This window comes from Tiliqua scincoides, chromosome 4, assembly GCF_035046505.1.
Source record: "Tiliqua scincoides isolate rTilSci1 chromosome 4, rTilSci1.hap2, whole genome shotgun sequence".
In the NCBI taxonomy this organism is placed as follows: Eukaryota; Metazoa; Chordata; class Lepidosauria; order Squamata; family Scincidae; genus Tiliqua; species Tiliqua scincoides.
The window spans coordinates 187,806,039-187,827,323 of record NC_089824.1 but is presented as its reverse complement, the minus strand read 5'-3'; the positions used below and the strand labels follow the sequence as shown (position 1 = coordinate 187,827,323).

Here is a 21,285-nt window from a genome sequence, read left to right as displayed (position 1 = left end):
TCATGGCAATGGGCCTGGAGATGGCAAACCCAGGAGTTGCACCTAGAGTGCAGAGGGGTCTCAGAAGGCCAGTGCTGGACACTCCTGTAATGCAAGTACTGCCTTTCCGGGGTTACTTTTTGTCTACACAACTCTTTTTTTTTCCAGAGAGCCTTTTTCTGGTGAACAAGATTAAGAAAATACAGGCTCAGGCACTCAGTGAACAGGAACTTGAAACTGAAATCGTTTCTCTTGTTTTGCTCGATAGCAGTGCTTCTCACACTTTTCACACCAGGACCCACTTTTTTGAATGAGAATCTGTCAGGACCCACCAGAAGTGATGACATCAAGCAGGGAAATTTTTAACAATCCTAGGCTGTAATCCTACCCACACTTACCCAGGAGTAAGTCCCATTGACTATCATTGTTAAAAGCATATACATAGTCACTTGTTCAAAGTACAGATCTGTAACGTTCCCCAAATGCAGTCACATACCATGGCAGCATCATGTCTACTATATTAAAAATAAAATATTGAAATGAATGGGGACCCACCTGAAATTGGCTCACAAACCCACCTAGTGGGTCCCGACCCACAGTTTGAGAAACACTGCTCTGTAGATTAAGAAATTGGACAGGGAGACAAAATATACCTTTCTTTACCCCCATGAAGCTGCTCATATGGAGTAAGATAATATGGTCCATGCAGTCCAAGCAGTATTATCTGCTTGGAGTAGCAGCAGCTCTCAGGATTTAGACAGAGAGCTTTCTGCCTGCAAAGCATGTGCTCTGCCACCAAACAATGGCTTCTTTTTGACTTATCAAGTCACAGAGAATTGTTCAGTAGTCACATGAGAGCTGGAAGGTGTATTTACAACTCCCTCAGTGTGTGTAGGCCCTTTGTGCCTGGAGAAAAGTGCAGAGAACTATGCACATGCACAGTAAAGGGAACTGGGTGGAGAAAGAGGTGAAAACATGCTGGCTCCAAAAAAAGGAGATGGGCTTCATCCTGCAGGAGTATGGCAACCTCTAAACTGGCCTGTCAGCTCCATACCTTGCCATTGGCTAAATTAAAAATACCTCTGGTGGACTTCAGTTGCAGCCTTATCTCATCTTCTGCACAGTGTATGCAATAAATGCCTCAAAGATATTTTAAGAAAGGGGTTTGAGGCTTCTGCTCATTAGAGTCTCCATAGTTCTCTGGGACAAGAAGATCATCATCCTTCCTGGCAAATTTTTCAATGGATGTGGTTAGGTTTGGGAGATCCCAGTGCCTTGGCCAGGGGCATAGGCAATGAGAGTCCCATGGGCCTTCCTTAGTTGGATAGATTGCACATAGGTTTTAGATTTCCTGGCTTACAACCTGTTCTGGTTGCTGTTCAAAAGGGCTCTAGATGCTCAGTCCTGTCTGTGGAAACAGGGGGAGCCCTTCTTCTTGGAATTGTTGAGATCATGTGACGCTGCCTGCTTCCAAGAAGAGCTTCCCACATGCACAGACTGGTAGCCACCCTGGAACCACAGAGAAGGGCATTTGTTGATAAGACCAAATTTCCTCGTGTAACTCATGGTGCAAGTTGAGTGGTGGATCTGTCTGGCTGCTTGTCCTGGACAAGTGGTTTTTTAATATGGCTTTTTATATAAATTTTTAATATGCTATTTTTATACAAGATTTTTTATAACCTCTTATATATTTATCCCACCATCCATCTGCAGTGAGCCAGAAGAAAAGTGTGACACACAAGATAAAAATGTTGGGTTTCAGCACTCCTTGGCTCTTAAGTTTGAACAAATGGGCTGCTTCAGGTTGCCCAGCCTTGCATCCAACAGGGACCAAAGTGACTTTGCATTCTACACACCTTGTTTCTTGCTCTCAGTGTGGGAATCTCCTAAGGGAAAAAGTTATCTGTCCCATTTATCTTCTGAGCATTCATGGGCAAGAAACCTGTTTAGCTAGGAATGCATCAAAAACACCCTCTGGTAGTGGCAGTAGCATCCTCTTTATTTGCTTAATACATTTCTACCCTGCCTTATGACTATGGTAACCATGGCGACATGCAGTACCACTAAACACCTGTAAAAACATCATGATCCACTAGAGAAAACCCCATTGCCATAATCCAGATTAATTAAATGTGTCTGGCCAAAAAGTGTTGTTACCTAAGCAATCTATGTGTCAGGTGAGTAAGTATTACGAATTACTGCCAGTGAACTGTAGTGCAGTATGTAAACCCACTGCCATAGTTGCTCCGCTGCTAACCTAGAAGGCAGTATTTCAGGAACTTGGCCTAATTTACTTTCTCCCACTCCCAGGCTCACTTTTTCTTTCGTGGTATAGATGCAGCCTGATCTGTTTTACAAGGTTCTATAATACTTGCTGTGCAAAGACTCTAATCCTTGTCTCCTTGATCAAGCTAGAAATTAAGACTTGCCAGTGCTCTTATATCAATACAGCTTTCCTGTTTCCAGAAGGGTTTGACTGTTGTTGTAGTACATAATACCACATATTACCCTGCTTGGGACCAGGGTATTTGAGGGACTGCCTCCTTCCATATATTTCTACCCATTCTCTCAGGTCATCAGAGGGGGTCCTTTTAACTGTGCTGCCATTGGCAGAGGTGAAGAGAATGGCAACAAGAAATAGGGCTTTCTCAGTGGTGGTGCCTCATTTGTGGAACTTCCTCCCCCTTGGAATTAAGAATAGCTCCCTCTTTGGAGATCTTTCAGCGGGGCCTCAAGACCTTTCTATTTAGAAAGGCATTCAACTGCTGACATCATGGATTGATGCTTTTAATGATATGCAATTTTATGTGATCCATTGGAATCTGTTCTGTTTTCTTGTTTTAATTGTTTTTATGTTTTAAAATTATTATTTGTACTGGTGTTTTTATCTTGTAAGCTACCTTGAGTGTGGGCGTAAGTGGGGTATAAATTCTTTAAACAAACAAATAAAAGACAAGTTGTCATGCCTTTTGTTTGATTGACTGATTGGGTGTTTGTTTGTTCTAGTCGGGGCAGTTCAATGAAGATATGATCCCAACGGTGGGCTTCAATATGAGGAAGATCACCAAGGGAAATGTTACTATAAAGGTAAGATGAAAAGTGTCTCTGGTAAGTGAGTGTTAGATGTGGGAGGTGTCACAGGAGCCAAGCTTTAGCGATTAAAGGAAATTCAATCAGTCTGATGTGGTTCTATTCACGATAGCAGAGTAAAAAAAAAAATCTATTTGTTCCAGGTGCCATACCATCCTGGCTTTTAGGAGCCACGCTAATGTGGCCTCTTCCAAGGGTCTTTTGGGGTTGATTTAATAGGATTTGTGTGTGAGAGAATTGATTCAGTGCTGAAGTAACAGTGGGCCTCACCTCCTACTAGCTTCTGCTTTTAGAAGGCTGCTGAGGAAACATATTTTGACTAGTCATGGGGGGGCAGCTTGTGGATTTCATGATAGGTTCCTTTACTTTTTCTCCATAATTAGAGCACCATAATTGATTGCTGCTGGCTGGAATTATAGGCATGATCTCTTATTTTGGTTGGTTTTGTGTTATGGTTTGTATCTTAACCTTCAGTGACACACAGCTCTGTGGAAGCTTCTTTTGTTTGTAGAAGAAGCATTGCACTCACATTGCATTCACATACAGAAACCTTGGGAGAGTACAGCACCCCTTTGGAGGAGCTTCTGACAACAGAGCTGTGTAGGTTGCAGTAGGATGCAATCCAATGTGTTTATGTTTGTATTCTGTGTAGTGCTGTAAACAGCTTTGGGGATTTTACATTGAAAAGTGGATTGTGTAAACTGCTTTGTGAACTTTTTGGTTGAAAAGCGATATATAAATATGGTGATGGTTGTTAGGACAGAAATAAAGGCTATTTGGGAGCATAATCTCAAAGTTTTCTAGTTAGGTTGTTTTGGGGAATTTCTGAATGATTTTTCTCTACCATAAGTAGGTACCCTAGCACATTTGCATATTACCTGGAGATTTAACATTTGTTTTCTGCTAGGGCAATGTTTTTCAAACTGTGGGTTGGGACCCACTAAGTGGGTTGTGAGCTATTTTCAGGTGGGTCCCCATTCATTTCAGTATTTTATTTTTAATATATTAGACTTGATGCTACCATAGGACTTACTCCTGGGTAAGTGTGTGTAGGATTGCAGGCTAGGATTGCTAGGCTGACAGATTCTCATTCTAAAAAGTGGGTCCCAGTGCTAAACATGTGAGAACCACTGTGCTAGGGAATAGATTACTGTGTTCGTGGGAATCTTTTTCAAAGTGCATTTACTGAATGTGTCTGGTTAATCCAGGATCTCTATGCCAATAGGTCATTTATCCCCCCCCCCCATTCATGTGCATTGACTGGGAAAACTAAAACTTTTGTCATTAGTTGTATTACTTTTGATTTTTGATTTTAAGTAGATTTTAATTAAGAATAATTTAAATATACCAGCATGTTACAGGTTTATAATTGTGGGAAAGTTTTCCTCAAGTGGGAGTTGTGCTACTCTGCTACTGCAGAGATCTGTTAGTTCTCTAGGATCTTTTGGTAGTTCTTCAGGTGGCTTCCTTAGCTGCAGAATGGTGTGGGTTGTGGGAAGACTACGAAAAGAGCACACAGGAAATGAAGACATGGCAAAGTGTAAAGCAGGCACTGGGATGAGAGTGCACAAATTGAGGGAGAACATGAATTTTCTTAGTTCTCATTCTCATCTCTCCACAGCTCTGGGACATCGGAGGCCAGCCTCGTTTTCGTAGCATGTGGGAGCGGTACTGCCGCGGAGTCAGTGCCATAGTGTAAGTAATTCCTATCTCGTGTCTCAACCTGTTAGCAAATGCCATATTGGTAGTCTTCAACTATAGAAAATGTGGGCTGTTGATGCTTCGTCCAAAATGGATCATGTTGCTTGCAACCAAGAGAGCTTGCTGCGTAGACTGAGCTCCATCTCTGATATTCAACAATTTTCTCTAATGAAAACATAATGAAAGGAGATTCAGATCTATAACAATAAGATTTTATAATTGCTTCCCTGTTTTGACTCTTCTGTTCAGTTTGTAGGCTTCTCACTGTCTGGCTTACAGAACCTTCTCTCTTGAGCATATACAAAATGGATGCTGTCTGAGATGCTGTGAGACCACAATTTGTGTGTTTTTTGTAATTGATTCTATCGTTTTGACACAGATTATCAAATGATAGCTGCATTTTATTATGTGATTAGTACAATGTGTGGATGCAAGTTTTTAGAGCAAAGATTCATCTGAGTGAACCCCAGCCCATTATGCCCCTTTTATACGAAGTATTTCCGTTTGTATCAATACAATTAACAGAATAAAAGTGATTTTTAAGAAATTGATTTGGAGAATAAAAACCTGTAGTATGTCGATCAGATCAGGCCTTACTTATCAACACAGTATATGAGATCCGAGGAGATTTTAATGATACTGAATTTATAGTAGCTCCTAAAATTGATTTAGAGAATAAAAAACTTTGAAAACTTGCGACCAGATCAGAAAGAAACATCTGAATGTTGTGGTTTCTTGAAAGATAGAACCTTCTTTCAAATTGTAAAAATCCCTATGGGCATTTAAACTGCCTGCCTATGTAAACCGCCTTGAATAAAGTCTAAGGAGAAATCTGAGGACCAAGAAAGGCGGTATAGAAATACCTGTATTATTATTATTATTATTATTATTATTATTATTATTATTATTATTATATTGCAAAAACTTACAGAGCATTCTTATATCTAGAATAACATAGTAGGACTGAGTAATGCAAATAACCACTCGGAACCAGACAAAACACATTCAGCCACCCTCTACTGCATTTGACAGCTCATCTTCTAGCCTTCATTGTCTACTTGATCTGACCTCACCTCTTCAAGGTTTTACTTTTCTTTCCCAAGCTTCTTTCTCAGTTGTGCTATTTGAAAAGTTTTAACTGGAAATGTTTGGGATTTATTCTTGGGTTTTTGTATATATACAGCATATGAGCCCTCCCCATTTCAACACCCGCTATCTTGCAGTTAGAAGACTTCTGTGTCTCAGTTCATTCCACCACTCATTCTTGAATACGAAAGTGGCTGTTGAGGATATAGCTAATGTTGAAAGTGTCACTCTGCCTGTGGTTTGCTCTCATGCTTTCTTTCATTATCCAATTAATTTTGCCTATGAATCTGTCTCTGAAAAATCTCCCCAGTCTTTTGTCAATACATTGCTTTCTTGCATCACAGACCAGGAACAAATGTTTGCTGAATCATTTATTGTCCATTCTGAGTTAGCTACCCATATTATTATTATGAATAGCTACAACATCAACAACAGAGTTTATATACCGCTTTTCAGCAAAAGGTTTACAAAGCAGTTTATAGAAAAAAAATCAAATATCTAATGGCTCCATCTGAAAAGGGCTCACAATCTAAAAAGATGCAAAAGAACACCAGCAGACAGCCACTAGAAAAGACACTGCTGGGGTGAGGTGGGCCAGTAACTCTCCCCTTGCTAAAAAGAGGAGCATCCACTTGAAAAAGTACCTCTTACCCAGTTAACAAAATATATCCCTTAGTGCCTGGATCAAATTACAACAAGGGATGCCATATCTGTATTGTAGGTATGGCTTTATTCCTCAGCTAGTCAGATTCCTTACAGTGATGCAGCAAATCCCCACTGGTTGCTAAAGCACTCACGAAGTCCCCTGCCTTTGAGCTGCTTGTGAGTGCCCATAACATGTGGGTTGCAGCATGTTCAGTGGGCAGCCACTCTTATCTGTACTGTTCTCCTAGATCACAAGTAAAGCACTGTGCCTGCAGCAAGGCACTTTCACATAAAGAGTTGCTTGTATAGTCAGCATTGTCTATTCCCACTAGCAGTGGTTCCTTGGAGCCTTTTGACAGGGTCCTTCCCAGCCCACCTGGAAATGCCAGGAATTGAATCCAGGACCTTCTGCATGCAAGAGATTTGTTGTAACTGGCAGAGTGGTGTGTACAATTCTTGGTCTTCTTATCAAGGTTTCATTGTGGGGGAGGGGCATAGCTACTGTCACACTCAGACAGGCTTATATAGTTTTGTGTACTTATGTATGGATAGAACGATTGAGATGGGTGCCTTCACTGCTATGCACATCTCTGCTGCCTGTCCTGCATCCTGTAACATTCCAACTTGGTAGTTGATGCTATTTTTACTGGTAGAAGTCTTTCTTACCTATCTTCCCACTGGAACATCTTTCTCCGTTGCAAGGAAGATTGTAAATACTTTCTGAGAATCATGGAAGGAGATGAGGAAAATTTAGGTCTGTATTAGATTATATTTGTAACTGGCTAAGTGCACAGTCCTAACCCCTTATGTCAGTGCTTTCCAGCACTGACATAAGGGCAATGAAGCTCCGAGGTAAGGGAACAAACATTCTCTTACTTTGAGGAAGCCTCTGTGAGTGACACCCAACTGCAGGATGCAGCACTTGTCCCATTGGTACCACTATGCCACTGGAAAGCATTGGTACCACTATGCCACTGGAAAGCACTGACATAAGGTGTTAGGATTGTGCCCTAAATCAGTTTGCATATGAGTCTTGTTACACATATGGTGATGTGGATTCTTCTGTCTCACACATTAAAATAACAATGTTTGGAACTGGGCATAGAATTAAACATTCTGAGACCCAACTTTGACCTTTTTTCCCCTGTTCTTAAAGTTTCTAGCTCTGGTGCGTTCCAGGATTGCTCAGAGGAGGTTTAGTAGAATTACCAGTGGTTAGAGGGCAACTCCTCTCTCTCTCAAAAAATTCTGTGCTGTTTCCCCAACAGATAAATGCAAAGACTGCAATTCTCATTCTCTCTCTCTCTCTCTCTCTCTCTCTCTCTCTCTCTCTCTCTCTCTCATATAAGCCATTGGTTTGTTTTGTTGGCAGAGAATTTGGGGGGTCTAATGGAGAACATCTTCTCTTAATTATAGAAGTGATAGTACGTATAGCTCTAGTAATAAATTGGTTCTCTGTGTTCTGGAAAGAGGGAATCTTGGTTAGGAAGTGTAGATAATGAGAATAGTCAGGGGGGAAAATATGCTTTAGTTGTCTTGGGAATCAGGTAGATATTATAATCTTCACAAGCATCTTTTCAATCTAGACTATCTAGATTTTACAAATACATAGCTGGGGAGCCTTATTACCAGACAGTTGAAGAAAAGAAAAAAAACCTTGCTGGATCAGACCAAAGGTCCATAGAAATACAGTATCCTCTTTCCCCCAGCAACTAGTAGGATGCCTCTGGGAAGCCTAGAGCCAGGCATGAAGACAACAGCTATTTGCTGCTACTGGTGGGCCGCTGTGAGGTACAGGAAGCTGGACTAGATGGGCCTATGGCCTGATCCATTGGGGCTGTTCTTATGTACTGCACCTCTGCAAGTAGTTCAGTGGCTTTCGTGTCTGAATTGAGTTCACTGCATCTGAATCTCAAGGTTCCAAGTAACTGATAGCTGTTGATGGACCTCTTCTCCACAAATTGTCTGATCCTCCCTTTAAAAAAATATCTAAGCTAGTAGCCAGCACTGCATTGTATGGCAGTGAATTCAAAGAAGTATTTTCCATTGTCTACCCTGAATCTGTTGCTAGTCAGTTTCATTGGATGACCTCAGGTGCCAGTATTATAAGTGAGGGGGGTGGGGGTGGGAAACAGCCTTCTCTCTAGCCACTTTCTAGGTTACAGGGTATGTCCTTATAAAAAAATAAATGAGATCTCATTTATAAATGAGATCTAATTAAAAAACAATGCACTTGCCATTGTCTCCTGCTAAGAGGAAGAATCAGTGAATCCCCAGGTTGGCATCCAGACATTTGTTATGCTCACTCTTCTGCTTTAGGCTACTGGGAGGAACCAGGTGATGATAAAGAAATGCACTAATTTGGCTCCTTTATAACAGAAAGATATGGTGTCCTTCTCTTTCTGTTATCTGGCAGAGAGTGGAACCGAGAGAGACATCTCCCACGAGCTTTAATCCAGCCAGAGTAGCATACACACCATTTGATATCTGGATGACCATGTTTCAGCAGCAGCAGGAAAATACCTGCCAGGTGTGTAGAATGTACAGGAAGAGGAGCCTTTCACTTCCTGAGACATCTGGGCTTCTTTTACACTGCACCAGATACTTGTTGTTCTTGATTGTACTGACCTTGGTGACCACTCAAAATCTTATTTGAAGGCAGTACAGATTGGACTCAGTTTCAAATCCTAGTGCTGCTTATCTTTTTCCAGTTGAGAAGTGTGTGCTTGTAGCTGTCCTCATTATTGAACGCTCCTCAGATACTCTAGTCCCAAGTCAATACCTACTATAGCTTGAAATAATTTTATGTGGGGAATCTAAACTCAGTGTCATTTAGTCGATGCCTACTGGCTTTCTAGGTCAATTAGCTCAGCACATTGTGTCTAAAAGTTTAACATAGATGCATCTTGCTTGAGATTAAGCAGTTAGGTTGGTTGAACTATCCAAGAACATCTTAGAAGCAGTGGTTTTTGGGAGGGGGAGCAGGAGAGAAAATGTCTGAATGGGGACATGGGTAAGAATTTTCCACTTGAAGTCAAAACACATGTTCTCAGTGCTGCAAGATTAATGTGTAACAGTGGCTGCCCTGGCCCCAGTGCTGCCCAAGGCCACAACCACAGGCTGCTGCCCCCCCCCACTGGTCCCATCCCCTGTCTCCTTTCTGGAGGCCTTGTAAAGCCTTTGGAGGGCCAAAAAACATCACTTCTGGTTTCATAGAGGAAACAGGAAGTGACTTTTTATGCCCTTAGAAGGCATTCTACAGCCTCCCTGGCCCTCAGAACACCTCTGGGAGAAAGACCCTCAGATTGGTGCACCGACTGACTCAGTGCCAAGGAGGAGGGTGGATGGTGGCATGCCACCCCTCCCCCAAGCCTGGCACCTGGGGCATTTGTCCCCTTTCCCGCCCTCAGATATGCCACAGATGTGTAAGAAGATATCCAGAGGATAAGAATGCAGGTAGTGGACAAGAAATCTGGTCACTTGATTAGCGACTTGAAAAATGCAAGATTGCAATTATGCAAACTATGTCTCTGACACAGAATCTTAGCCCTGCTGGTTGCCTTTTTCAGACTTTGACAAAAAGTGTCTTAGTAATGTTTACAAGTCTGTTCAAAAGCAGCAAAAAAAATAACCACCCCTCACCAATATGTAAATGGAACAGATTTCTACAAATGTGACGAATGTGTAGCATTCCAGTAGCCAGATTAAGGGGTTTGTGATCTCAGAATTGTAGCTCCTCTGAAGATTGCACAAATTACACTGTTCAACAAATTTTTTTACAAAAACGAAGTTAACCATTCTTTATAGATTTTTGGTCTTTGAACACAAAAATCACAGTTAAAATACTCTCCTAGTTCAAATTTCCAAGTAAATCAACCATTTCTGATTCACATATATTTCAGTGGGATGTTATAATAGTGAGACTCGTAAGTCAGGGTGGCAAATGTTAAATTCTGGTCTGGGTGAGTTGGATCATGTGTCTTTGTCTTGTGAACCATGTGATCATAGGGAAGAAGCGGTTGGAACCAGATCCATCCAGTTTGATCATCCCATTGAAATATATGTGACATCTATACAAAAATATAAATGGTCAACTTAATTTGGAACCGTAGCTAATAGAGGATTTTTACTGTTAATTTCGTGTTCAGCGCCTAAAAATCTATAAAGAAAAACTACTTCCATTCTTGTAAAAATTTCATTGTTGAACAGTGTTGTTAGAAGGGGCAAGAAAGAACGGAGAAGATTGGTAGTGGGAAAGTCCCTGTGTGTTTTCTCAGTGGATTAGAATCAGATGAAGGCTTAGGGCAGACTGTCTTGTTTGCTGGCTACTTGTGCAGGTTTAAATCTATCTCCTAGCATTTTCTTGGCTATTTCATGCAGCTGTACCTGTCTTGTCTTGAGTACAATGCTAACACACTTGTTTCATTCCAGGTACATGGTAGATGCTGCAGACCAGGAGAAGATTGAGGCCTCCAAGAATGAACTTCACAACCTTCTTGATAAGCCCCAACTCCAGGGCATCCCTGTAAGTTTTGGAAAGACCAAGAGATACGGCAGGGGCTGAGTGAACAGGCAGATCACTCTGAAGTGTTTGCTGGATCATACAAGCTGTAGTTGCTGAGTAGCAAAGATTCCAAACTGGGTCTTAGATTAAATTTATCCCAACTCTACTCTTTCCCCCCCCCCCCCTTATGCTGTACTTGGCCAAATTGTCCCTTTGAGATGTCCCTTTCCAACTGTTTTGGCTAGAAGGGACTGCATTTGGAATGTAATGTGGATAAACACAGTGTTTGATTTGAAATGGCCATGCAAAAGGCAGTGCCACACATGCAGCTCGTCCATAGCTAGGTGGAAATTTTGAAGTGAAATAGTATTTGGATTTGTGAACTTCTGCAGCTTTGGAACTTGGGAAGCTCAAGGAGTTATATGTATACAGCCATGGATTGTGGGTTTGTAGAGTGTCTGTTCTGTTGCAAAAATAGAAGTTCAGAGTTGATGGGGTCCCCAGTTGGTTGATATCTGCTTCCATACATTGGACTGAGACTGCTGTCCCGTTCTCTCTTTCAGGTCCTAGTTCTTGGGAACAAACGAGATCTGCCTGGTGCCTTGGATGAGAAGGAACTCATCGAAAAGATGTAAGTATTTGTTGTTCCAGCAGAATTGTAAGTGTGCACCTTTTGTGAATTTCTGCATCTCAGCAGGTTTTAGATTGTGAGTCTTTGGGACATGAACCTATCTTACTCTGTACATCAAATTTCATGTACATAAATGATGCTATATAAATAAAAATAATGAGCACAGATAATTTTTTGTTATAGTCAAGGCACATTGCTGTGATGAATTGGACTTGGCATATACAAGGAACGGATCTTGAAAAGATCTGGATTTCCCTTTAATGTTAAAAGATCATAGGGCTAGATAGCAGCAACATTTATGAGCAGCCTGAGATGGGACAGCTCAAAAGTGGCTACAGTCCTGCATGCTTTTTTGTCCAGTGCTAGGATCTTTTGCTGTTTCCCTCTCCGTCATTAGTATCATTTTGGTCCCCATTGGGCTGGTCACTGGTGTAACTGGCCCCTTTGGCACCTTGAGCTGCGACTTAAGATGTCACCACCCCACCACCCTGAAGTGCCTGGCCTGGAAGTTATTGCTGTGACTTGATGACATCACCACCAATTGCTTCCAGGTATACTCAGAACAATTGCGCACAACCCCTCAGAGTGGCTGCAAGGGGGGGTGCAGAGTGGCTGCAAGGGGGGGTGCAGTGTCAAGGAGGCCTCCTCATCACCACAGTACCTTCTCCTGCACCCCTGTTCGCAAAGCCGCACCTGCAGACCTGCAGCCAGGTGAAGTGTCCCTGACACTTCCTCAGGCATAGTACCCAGGGCCCTGTGCCCTTCCGCACTCCCCAGCTATGCCAGTAGAACTGGTCTGTGTTCACTTGAGCTAGTAATCCTAAAAAGCTGCAAGAGGACTTTTGCTAAGGCCTTTTACTTGGCATTATTGAGAGTAGTACCTTTTGAGCTTTGCTAATGTTGACATCTATATCTCTGTTGGCAACCTTCAGTCTCGAAAGACTATGGTATCGCGCTCTGAATGGTGGTTCTGGAACAGCGTCTACTGTGGCTGAAAAGGCCAATTCGGGAGTGACAATTCCTTCCACACTGGGAGCAAGTGCAGTCAAGAAACTCACATTCCCAATTAAGCTGAATTGGAATAAAATCAAAGTTGCTGTTAAACTCTAGTTCAGCAATTCTGCATTAAGAGTACGCCTCTCCTTTGAAGTCTTTTTATTAAAGTATGCTGACTTTTCAGGTCAGTAGCAGAGTATCCTGAGGGGTTAGCATAGTATCACATTAGTTTCCTGTATATGAACATTTTTTATGTCAGATCTGTGAATGTGTTCTTGTGTGGAGACCTGTTTGTCCTCTGTAGGCAGCACAAGGATGTTGTTGACAGTTGATGGCCTATATAGTATTTGGAGGAAGAGTTGGCGGATGGTATGGCTGCTGCCATAGGGCCGTATCATTGCGTTGCCTATACGTATATTGGAAAAGAGTTGGCATTTTAAAAATTTGGATTTACTACAGGACCTAGTTCTTGGGTTTTTGTCTCTGTGAGCTGGTCTGCAGTTGCTTGTGAGTAACTTTAGAGTAAGCGATTGCTTTTAAAGACAGGGCTGTCATCTAAGGTCTCTGAGAGGGAAGAATAAGGGAAGGGCTGTAGCTTAGTAGTAGCACATGTTGCTTTTGAATGCCAGCCTGACTTCGTTGATCTATTGCTTCACTTCATTGAGCGAGTGTTGTGGGTTTAAAAATGCCTGATATAAATCCTTTGGGTGTGATTCTTGTCTGAGGAACTGGAAAAATGCTTCTGTGTTGTAGAACTTAGCTATAGACAATGGATTGTGTGGGGTGCTTTGGGCTGTAGGAGTTTGTAGATATGTGTAACTGTCAGTATGATTCTTGTACAATGTAGTATTTCTATATCCATCCCCAGGCTTCCACAATTTTGGTCACCACTCTTCCGGTGGCAAGTGGGCTGCCATCCTCTGGCAAGGGTGTTGAGTAAACTTTGGCTACAGCTGTCAGAAGTGCCCTGGATGCTTCTGTTGAACGCAGCCAAGTCCCATGCTTTTCATCTCCTGCTCCAGAGCAGGAAAGGGGAACATGGAGAAGGAAGTTATTGGCCATGCTGAGCCCTGCACTTTCATCTCCTGCTTACATCTTCGCTGGCATTTGCTAGAATAGGAAGCATATTTGTGACCCCCAACTCCTAACCTTCTGAACTCCCAATGGTTTCATGTAGATATTGAGTAACATGGGGGGGGGGGCAGAATAGAGCCCTGTGGTACAGCAAAGGCCAGAGCAAAGAGCAGGAGTCCCTCAATACCACCTTCAGGAGTCTGCCTGCCAGGAAGGACCAGAGCCACAGCCACTGTAAAACCATGGTCAGTGGTGTTGAAAGCTGCTGGCAGGGCTAGCAGAACCAACAAGGACGCATCCGCCATCTGTTCTTGGCCTAAGTTTAGAGGTCTAGGTATACCAAATAGAAAGGGACTATTAACTTTCAGAAATCTTAACTCTCATGACACCACAGCATGTCTGACCATCAGCATTGTCACTTGTGAGTTTTGCATAGAAATGTCACAGATGTGCTGTACGTCTTGCACTTCATGATCTTTTAGTCCCACTCTTACATTGTTTTCTCTCTGCACTTGTGTGTGTCTGCTGCGGGTGCATCAGGTTTGTAGACATACGCACGTGTGTGTGTCTGCTGATACACTTTGTGTATCTGAAGTTTGACTTTAATCCACAAACATTGTTTTCTCTCTGCACTTGTGTGTGTCTGCTGCGGGTGCATCAGATTTGTAGACATACGCACTTGTGTGTGTCTGCTGATACACTTTGTGTATCTGAAGTTTGACTTTAATCTACAAACACTTGCATCACAAATAAACAGTCTTTAACATGCCCCAAGTCTCTGCCATTTATCCTGTGTTGTTGTTTAATCTTGCATGTGGCTTAAAGGTATACTCATGCAAACTTTATTCTAGAAATGCAAAGAAAACCTGGTCTTGGTGAGATGTTTTTGTATTGCCTTGAGTATTACACAGGCTGGACCACAAGATGGCGCCAGAGGCAGGCCTTTATTTTTTACCTCTCCTGTTTATGCTGTTGAGTGGGTGAACAAAGGTTAAGGAGTCCAAGTATCTCTTTTGTGCATCACTTCCTAAAATGAGAATGCAACTATGGAAAGCAAAGTTTTATTCAAAGGAGGCAGCTTGGAAAGAACAGGGAGAAAGAAACTCCATCTGTTGGAAGAGAGCAGAGGCTGTGATAGTTGTCTCTTTGTAGAATTTCTTCCATAAAACATAGGATTAATGTTCTAGGAATTTGCATCTCATTGTTTGGCACCATTGTGCAATAGTAGGTCAGTTCCCCTCCCCATAGGATTAATGTTTTAGGAATTTGCATCTCATTATTAGGCAATAATAGGTCAGTTCTGTTGTCCCCCTCGCTTTACCACTTAGGAGATAGTCTACATCCTGAAGTGAATTATACAAGCAGACAGGGCTATCATTCCCACAATTCCAGAAGATCCAAAAGTGAAATGGACTTAGTGAAGTGAAGTGTGATAGAGGTGTGATCTTAGTTCTCCATCACACATAGGGAGAAGACCATTCAGACTAGGTCTCTGTTGAGTTTGGATAATTGCTGGAGGGAAGAGGCCAGTTTAGTCCATTTCCTTGGCTTACAAAATGTCTATTTGCATGTTGCTGCCTTGGTGTGTAGCCCTTTGCCCCTGGAAATCTGATCTTTTTTGCCATCATTTCTCCCGCAGGAACCTGTCTGCCATCCAGGACCGAGAGATCTGTTGCTATTCAATCTCTTGCAAAGAAAAGGACAACATTGGTAAGTAGTGAAGGGATAAGGACATTTCAGGGCCAAAGTGCTACAGTGTGCAGGTTAAAGTCGGGATTGAATGTACAGTAGCTTCTAGACCAGTGTTTCTCAAACATTTTAGCACTGGGACCCACTTTTTAAAAACAACAATCTTATCGTGACCCACTAAACAAAAAAGAGAGATTGAAAAATATATTTTCAGTTAGTAATATTAATAAATTAATAATAATTGGGGTCCTGTGTTCTCGAGACCTTACGTAGTGTATGTGGATGTGTGGATATTTGGTAGACATTTCCCTAGAAGTGTAGTTGAAGGACTGTTCTCCCAAACCTTTGCAGTCATTCCAGGGTACCCAGATTGCTGGAGAGCAAGATGTGCAGTTAGGACTTCCAGGCCAGACAAAGGGCTGAAACTGGTTCACTTTCACAACCCACCAAAAATTGGCTCACAACCCCACGGTGGGTCCTGACCCACAGTTTGGGAAACACTGTTTTAGACATCTACTTTATGCCCCCTTGCGTATTCTGCCATGATGTGAGCAAAACCATTTGGGCTGTGGGACTGATTTTTATAAAGAGTTTGGATGACCTTGAGAACTTGCCCTTCCCCAAATCAAATAGTGGGAGGCAAAAAGGGAGGGAAGTAGTTACTCTCTTCAGGGCAGTATGTAAAGGAAAAGGCAACAGTGTTGCAGAAATGGAGGGTGAACTTAGGTCACCTCTTGGGGAAGGCTCAGCCCTGGCAGGGAGTCACCTGCATGCTTCTCAGACCTCAATCTAAGCAGCAAGCAATTCTGCAAACCTTACTTTCCTCTTTGGTGGTCATTAATTGTGTGTTGTGTTTGACAGACATCACCCTACAGTGGCTTATTCAGCACTCAAAGTCCCGGCGAAGCTGAGAACCCTTTGGCCAGGTCTTGGATCGGGAAGATGCCATTGTAAAAGCCCAAGCGCTCCTCTTCCCCCATCTCCTGCTCTTTCCATCCCTCTCGCCCACCTCCCTCTCCCTAGATGGGTATTTTTAGGGGACCCCAGACTCCTCTTCTGCTGAAATTGAACTCCTGTTTTTATTGTAAAGAAACTGTCCCCTCCTTTCCCTACTCTGGTTTTGGCACTGTTCTGTTGTCGTCGATGTGTGTACAGTATATATATATATGTATATATATTTTAATTTTTTAATTTAAGCAATTATGCTGTTACTTAACTGGGCCTGTGAGCTGTCGAGGGGGCAGCGGTGAATGAATGGGTTGGAAAGTACCAAACGCAGTATTGGGAATGTCATGAGCAGCTGCAGGGCATTTGGGACCTTGCTGGGGTGAGGAGTTCTGGATAGCACCTTCCCCACAAGTGTCTTCCTTTCCTTCCACCTCAAGCACCCCCCCTTCCTATGTGTTGGAATAGAATGTGTTCTGCTTATGTCTGTGCCTCCTGAAGCTGTTCAGGAGCATGGGTGGGGGATGAGCTCTTGGGAAAAGCTCATAGAGCAGTATTGTTCACATTGAGTTCTCTGGTTTGAGACTGTAGGGGAGAGTCTGTGCTCTCTCCTTCTCCTGTCCACTGAGTCCTGGAGAGCAAAAACCAGTCTTGTTTTCTGGACGGCAGAAAGTGAAGCTTTCTTTCCAGATGAACAAATCCTGCTCAGCTTGCTCCTTAAGTCCCTGAATAGTCTCTCCCTCAACTGCCCTGCACTAACCCACATGTGGTGTATGCTGAGTGTGATCGCTCTTTGTAGCCTGCATGCTCTCCTTCCTTCTAGGACTGGGGTCTTTCCCTAGGGATAGATCAGCACCTGAACAGAAAGAAGCAGTGCATGATAAGCGCTTCTCAGTCGCGCAAAGGCAAAATCTGGACCTAGAGCTCTGGAGGGCTGCCAGCAAGAACTGGAGTGCTGGGAATCATTGAGACCCTGATCCTAGGTCTTCACCCGGTAGATCCTAGGTGTTCACCTGGTGCAGTGTCCAGGAGTGTAGTATATGCACAGAGTCCCTTCAAAGCCCTTTGGCCAAAAGCTGGCTGAGAGTACTTGCCTCATCCACGGTCAAATGGTAGGTCTCATTGATGTGGATTCCAAAGTGGAGGGGAGAGAAGTCCTGAACAGAAGTCTTACTGCAGACCACAGCCTAGCCTTTAGGAGCTACGGCTATTTCTTGGGAGTCTTCTGGGATTGAACCCAAGACTGAGTGTGTACACACTCCTGTTCCCAAATATGGGTATTAGGTTTTGGTCTTGGGATAGAGGAATGCTCTCTATGTGTCTGTCTCTCTCATGAGCAGGCAGAATTGTGCTTCACACCCTGCTGGGCAATAGGGTGCTCAAGCTTCTAGCCAAAGGCTGTGCTAGAAGGTGGGAAGCATTTCTGGCCAGGGAGGTTAATCCAATCCAGTAGAACTGGCTTCTGCCCTGTACCTATGTCTATTCACCCTGGGATTGACTGTAGCTACAACAGGGTTTGGGAAATGCGCTTATGGGAAGGACCATAAAGCTTCATGTGTTAGCCCCTCTTGCCTCCCTTTCCAGGGCAGCTGACTGCAGGACACATGTGGCCATGTCTTCCCCTGTCCCTCTAAGCTACAGACAGGTGTGAGGCTACAGGGGCCTTCCTGTTCTTGCCTGGTCTGGCCCTACCCTGCACGGAGCTGCTCCCCTCAGGGGGGACTTTCTAACTACATCTTTTTTTTTCTCTTTTCATTTTCACATAATTGCACAAGGAGATATTTCCTTTTTTAATTTAATGAATTGTAAAGTGTCATTTATTCCTTTTTTAAATATATTTTTTGGCTCATATTTTGACCTTCTCTGTTGGGAAATGATTCTTGTAACAGTATGTTTTTTGCCTCCTAATAACAATAAATTAACAATTTTGTGTTGGTGGTTTTTGCACTGTGGTCTTATTTCCTCTCCCCAGGAACTGTTTGTTGTAAATGTTCCAAGTGCTTGCATGCATGCACAAGCGCACACGCAGGCACACATGGTATGTGTTTGTTGGTCCTGTTCACTCAAAGAGAGGGCACGTAGGCCCCTGGGTGGGTGGCATTGGGTACATTTGTGTCAAGTGTGTCTGGCTAGTGAGCGCTCTCATGAATTCATTGGATGCAGTGGGGTTGACAACACTACAAATATTACAGGTTGGACCTTGTCATCCACAGATTTGACTCAATGCAGATTCCCCTGATTGAGGTACAGTCTGTACCTCCAAATGGAGCTATGCTCTGGTCATGTCTGGAGTGTGTTCTGAGGCCCGGGGGAGGGGCGTGCATGCCCCCCCCCAGGCTTCAGAAGGCCTTCTAAGGCCTTTGGACACTTCCCATTCCCCCCCCCCCCAAAAAAAAAACAACAACAACCAGAAGTGCCTTTGTGAGACCTTGGAACACCCTCTGGATATAGCCAGAGCACAGCTCTGGTCCCATTGGAAGGTCTGGTGTGCTCTGATCCACAGGTTTCTGCGTCTGTGTGTGTTCCAGGAATGGAACCCCTGTAGATGCTGTGGCACAATTGTATTTCATACAACATGAAAGTTTGTGGAATTCAACTTGTGAATGGCCACTAATTTAGACAACATTTTAAAAGGATTAGACACATTCATTGACGATAAGGTCTATCACTGACTACTGGCTATGGCAGTTATATGGAGCCACCCAGTTCAGAGGCAGTATACTTCTGCATACGAGACACTGGGGATGTGTGTTGGGGGAGAGATGTCACCCTCACTCCATGCTTGTGTGCTTTCTAGGATTATCAGGCTTGCCATGATAGAAATGAGTTGCTGGATTAGGTGGACCTTCTGTCCACCTAATCCAACCTAAAACCTATCCTTGCAGGTTTTCCATTCTTATACCTGTAGTACTGGTTTTCTTTAAATGTTGTTGCAGGTTTTTTTCTTGCCAACTTAAATTTACGGCTCTTGCACACAAGCAAAAAGGATGGAGTGTTCTGTATCCACGGAGAAAAGATGGGCCAAGTTGAAGGACTGTAAGAATTTTAGTTGGTTACGCTGTTTGCACTTTGGGTGCTGTTGTCTCTTGGGATCAGCATCTCCAAAAACTATTTTCAGATTGATCCAAGCTACAGTAATTTCTTGGAAAAGGAGCGACTTGATAGAACAGGATGAAAAGTGGCAATAGGCCACTTTTAAGTGCAGTGTAGCTAGTACAGTCTGTGAGGAAAGAAAGAAGTGCACCTTCTCATCACAGAACTGTGAGCTCTGTATTAGTTCATCAGCAATTTCTATCTGACTTTTCTTGTTTGTCGTCCCCCCACAAGCATATCATTTTGACACAGCCCTTCATGCACTAGCAGGTAAGAAGCAGGTGATACTATTTGCTAGACAGAATGGAGGAATGCCCTGTCACAGTGTATGTCTGCAAATACCCTTTATGATGATCACTGATGCACCATTCTCTGTAAAGCTTACATCTTCTTTCTCCTGGTGAGGGCTTTAGAGCAGGGGTGTCCAAAGTTTTTGGTTGGAGGGCCACATCATCTCTCTGACGCTGTGTTGGGGGCCGGGGAAAAAAAGAATTTACACTTAAAATTTGAATAAATTTGCATAAGTTTACATAAATGAATATATTAAAGATGAACTTATATGAATGAATGAATGGAGGTCTTGCAATAGCTCAAGGCCTATAAAAGACCTTGCACAAAGCAAGGCTGGCCTTTCCTTTGCTGCCTCTGCTGCATCACAGACATGAAACAGCAAGCAGTGGAGGGAACCCTCATCCCACAGCTCACGCGAGAGGTCAAACAGTCGCCCTCATGCTGAGAGCAGTTGCGTTGGGCCATTGTGGGCTCCAACAAATCTCCAGAGGGCCAGAGGCTCATTGGAGACTGGGGGCTCCCTGAGGGCTGCATTGAGAAGCCTCGAGGGCCGCATGTGGTCCCAGGGCCAGAGTTTGGGCACCCCTGCTTTAGAGGATCTTTAGAGCATTTTGGTGAAGTGATCAAAACAAAAAATAAGCTTTTCTCAAGTATGAGGTAAGAAGAGTGTAGATTGGGCCAGTGGTATCTTGCTGGGATTGAGACAGTGCAACTGGCTTAGTCTCTAAGGTGCACTGACCTTTGCCCAAAAAATGTTCATGTTGCTGCAGAGTAATAATGCTCCTCTTCTGGAATTTTGCTTAACTCAGTTTGCCCTTTCTTATGTAGCAAGTGGACTTGCAAGTTTAGTGAGACTGAGGACTTTGACTGTGATCCAAGTTTGCCCTCGATTTTAATTCAATATGTGACTCATGGTAACTTAATAATTGGATATAAAAATTGTTGTATTCAATCAGGCCAAAGGTCAGTCAAAGAAACAGGAGCTGGAAGGGTAGTGTCCTGGGAATTGCACAAGCTGAGCAGAATAGAAAGCATCCTTCTTTCTTGGTTGTCCTTACCATCTGCCAGTTGTCTAATCTGGTGGATCTCAGGCTTTCTACCTTCATGGCACCATTTTCACATCAACTTTGTTGCAGAGCCTTTCAGTATCTGGAATCTGCATTTGTTGCCCGGGGTTGTGGGACACATTCTAAGCCTATACTTGGTCTCCTGATCAGGCCTCACTGCCTCTGCCCATCAACAGAGTCTACAGGTATAACCTAATTATCCATTTTTTAATCTGCAGTTTTATCTCAACAGGATGACAAGGGCCTTTTAAAGCAAAAAAATTGTTTAACAATAGCTTCTTCAATGCTGTTGGCCAGCAGACCATCCATCAATCAGTCTCTCTCAAGCAACCCCTCCCTTCCCTCCCTCCCACCTGACAGAATGCAAGTGGTTATCACCTCCTCTTTGCATTCACTCTGAGTGAAGGAAGGGGTTGCTACCTAGGAATGAAGCCTTTCTGAGCATGGGGGTGGGTAGACAGAATGATTGGTTAATTACCTACTTGATGCCTCTG

General features: G+C 43.2%; 1 protein-coding gene across 1 annotated transcript in view; it reads left to right on the top strand.

Moving 5' to 3' along the window:
- ARL8A (ADP ribosylation factor like GTPase 8A) overlaps positions 1-18,241 on the top strand; it is a 36,331-nt gene extending 18,090 nt beyond the window's left edge. The window contains exons 2-7 of the mRNA XM_066624077.1: positions 2,986-3,066; positions 4,691-4,764; positions 10,933-11,026; positions 11,569-11,636; positions 15,346-15,416; positions 16,257-18,241. Coding sequence (XP_066480174.1) covers positions 2,986-3,066; positions 4,691-4,764; positions 10,933-11,026; positions 11,569-11,636; positions 15,346-15,416; positions 16,257-16,306 — 438 coding nt within the window. The 3' untranslated portion in view covers positions 16,307-18,241. The remainder of the gene's footprint in view (positions 1-2,985; positions 3,067-4,690; positions 4,765-10,932; positions 11,027-11,568; positions 11,637-15,345; positions 15,417-16,256) is intronic.
- The last annotated feature ends 3,044 nt before the right edge of the window (positions 18,242-21,285 follow it).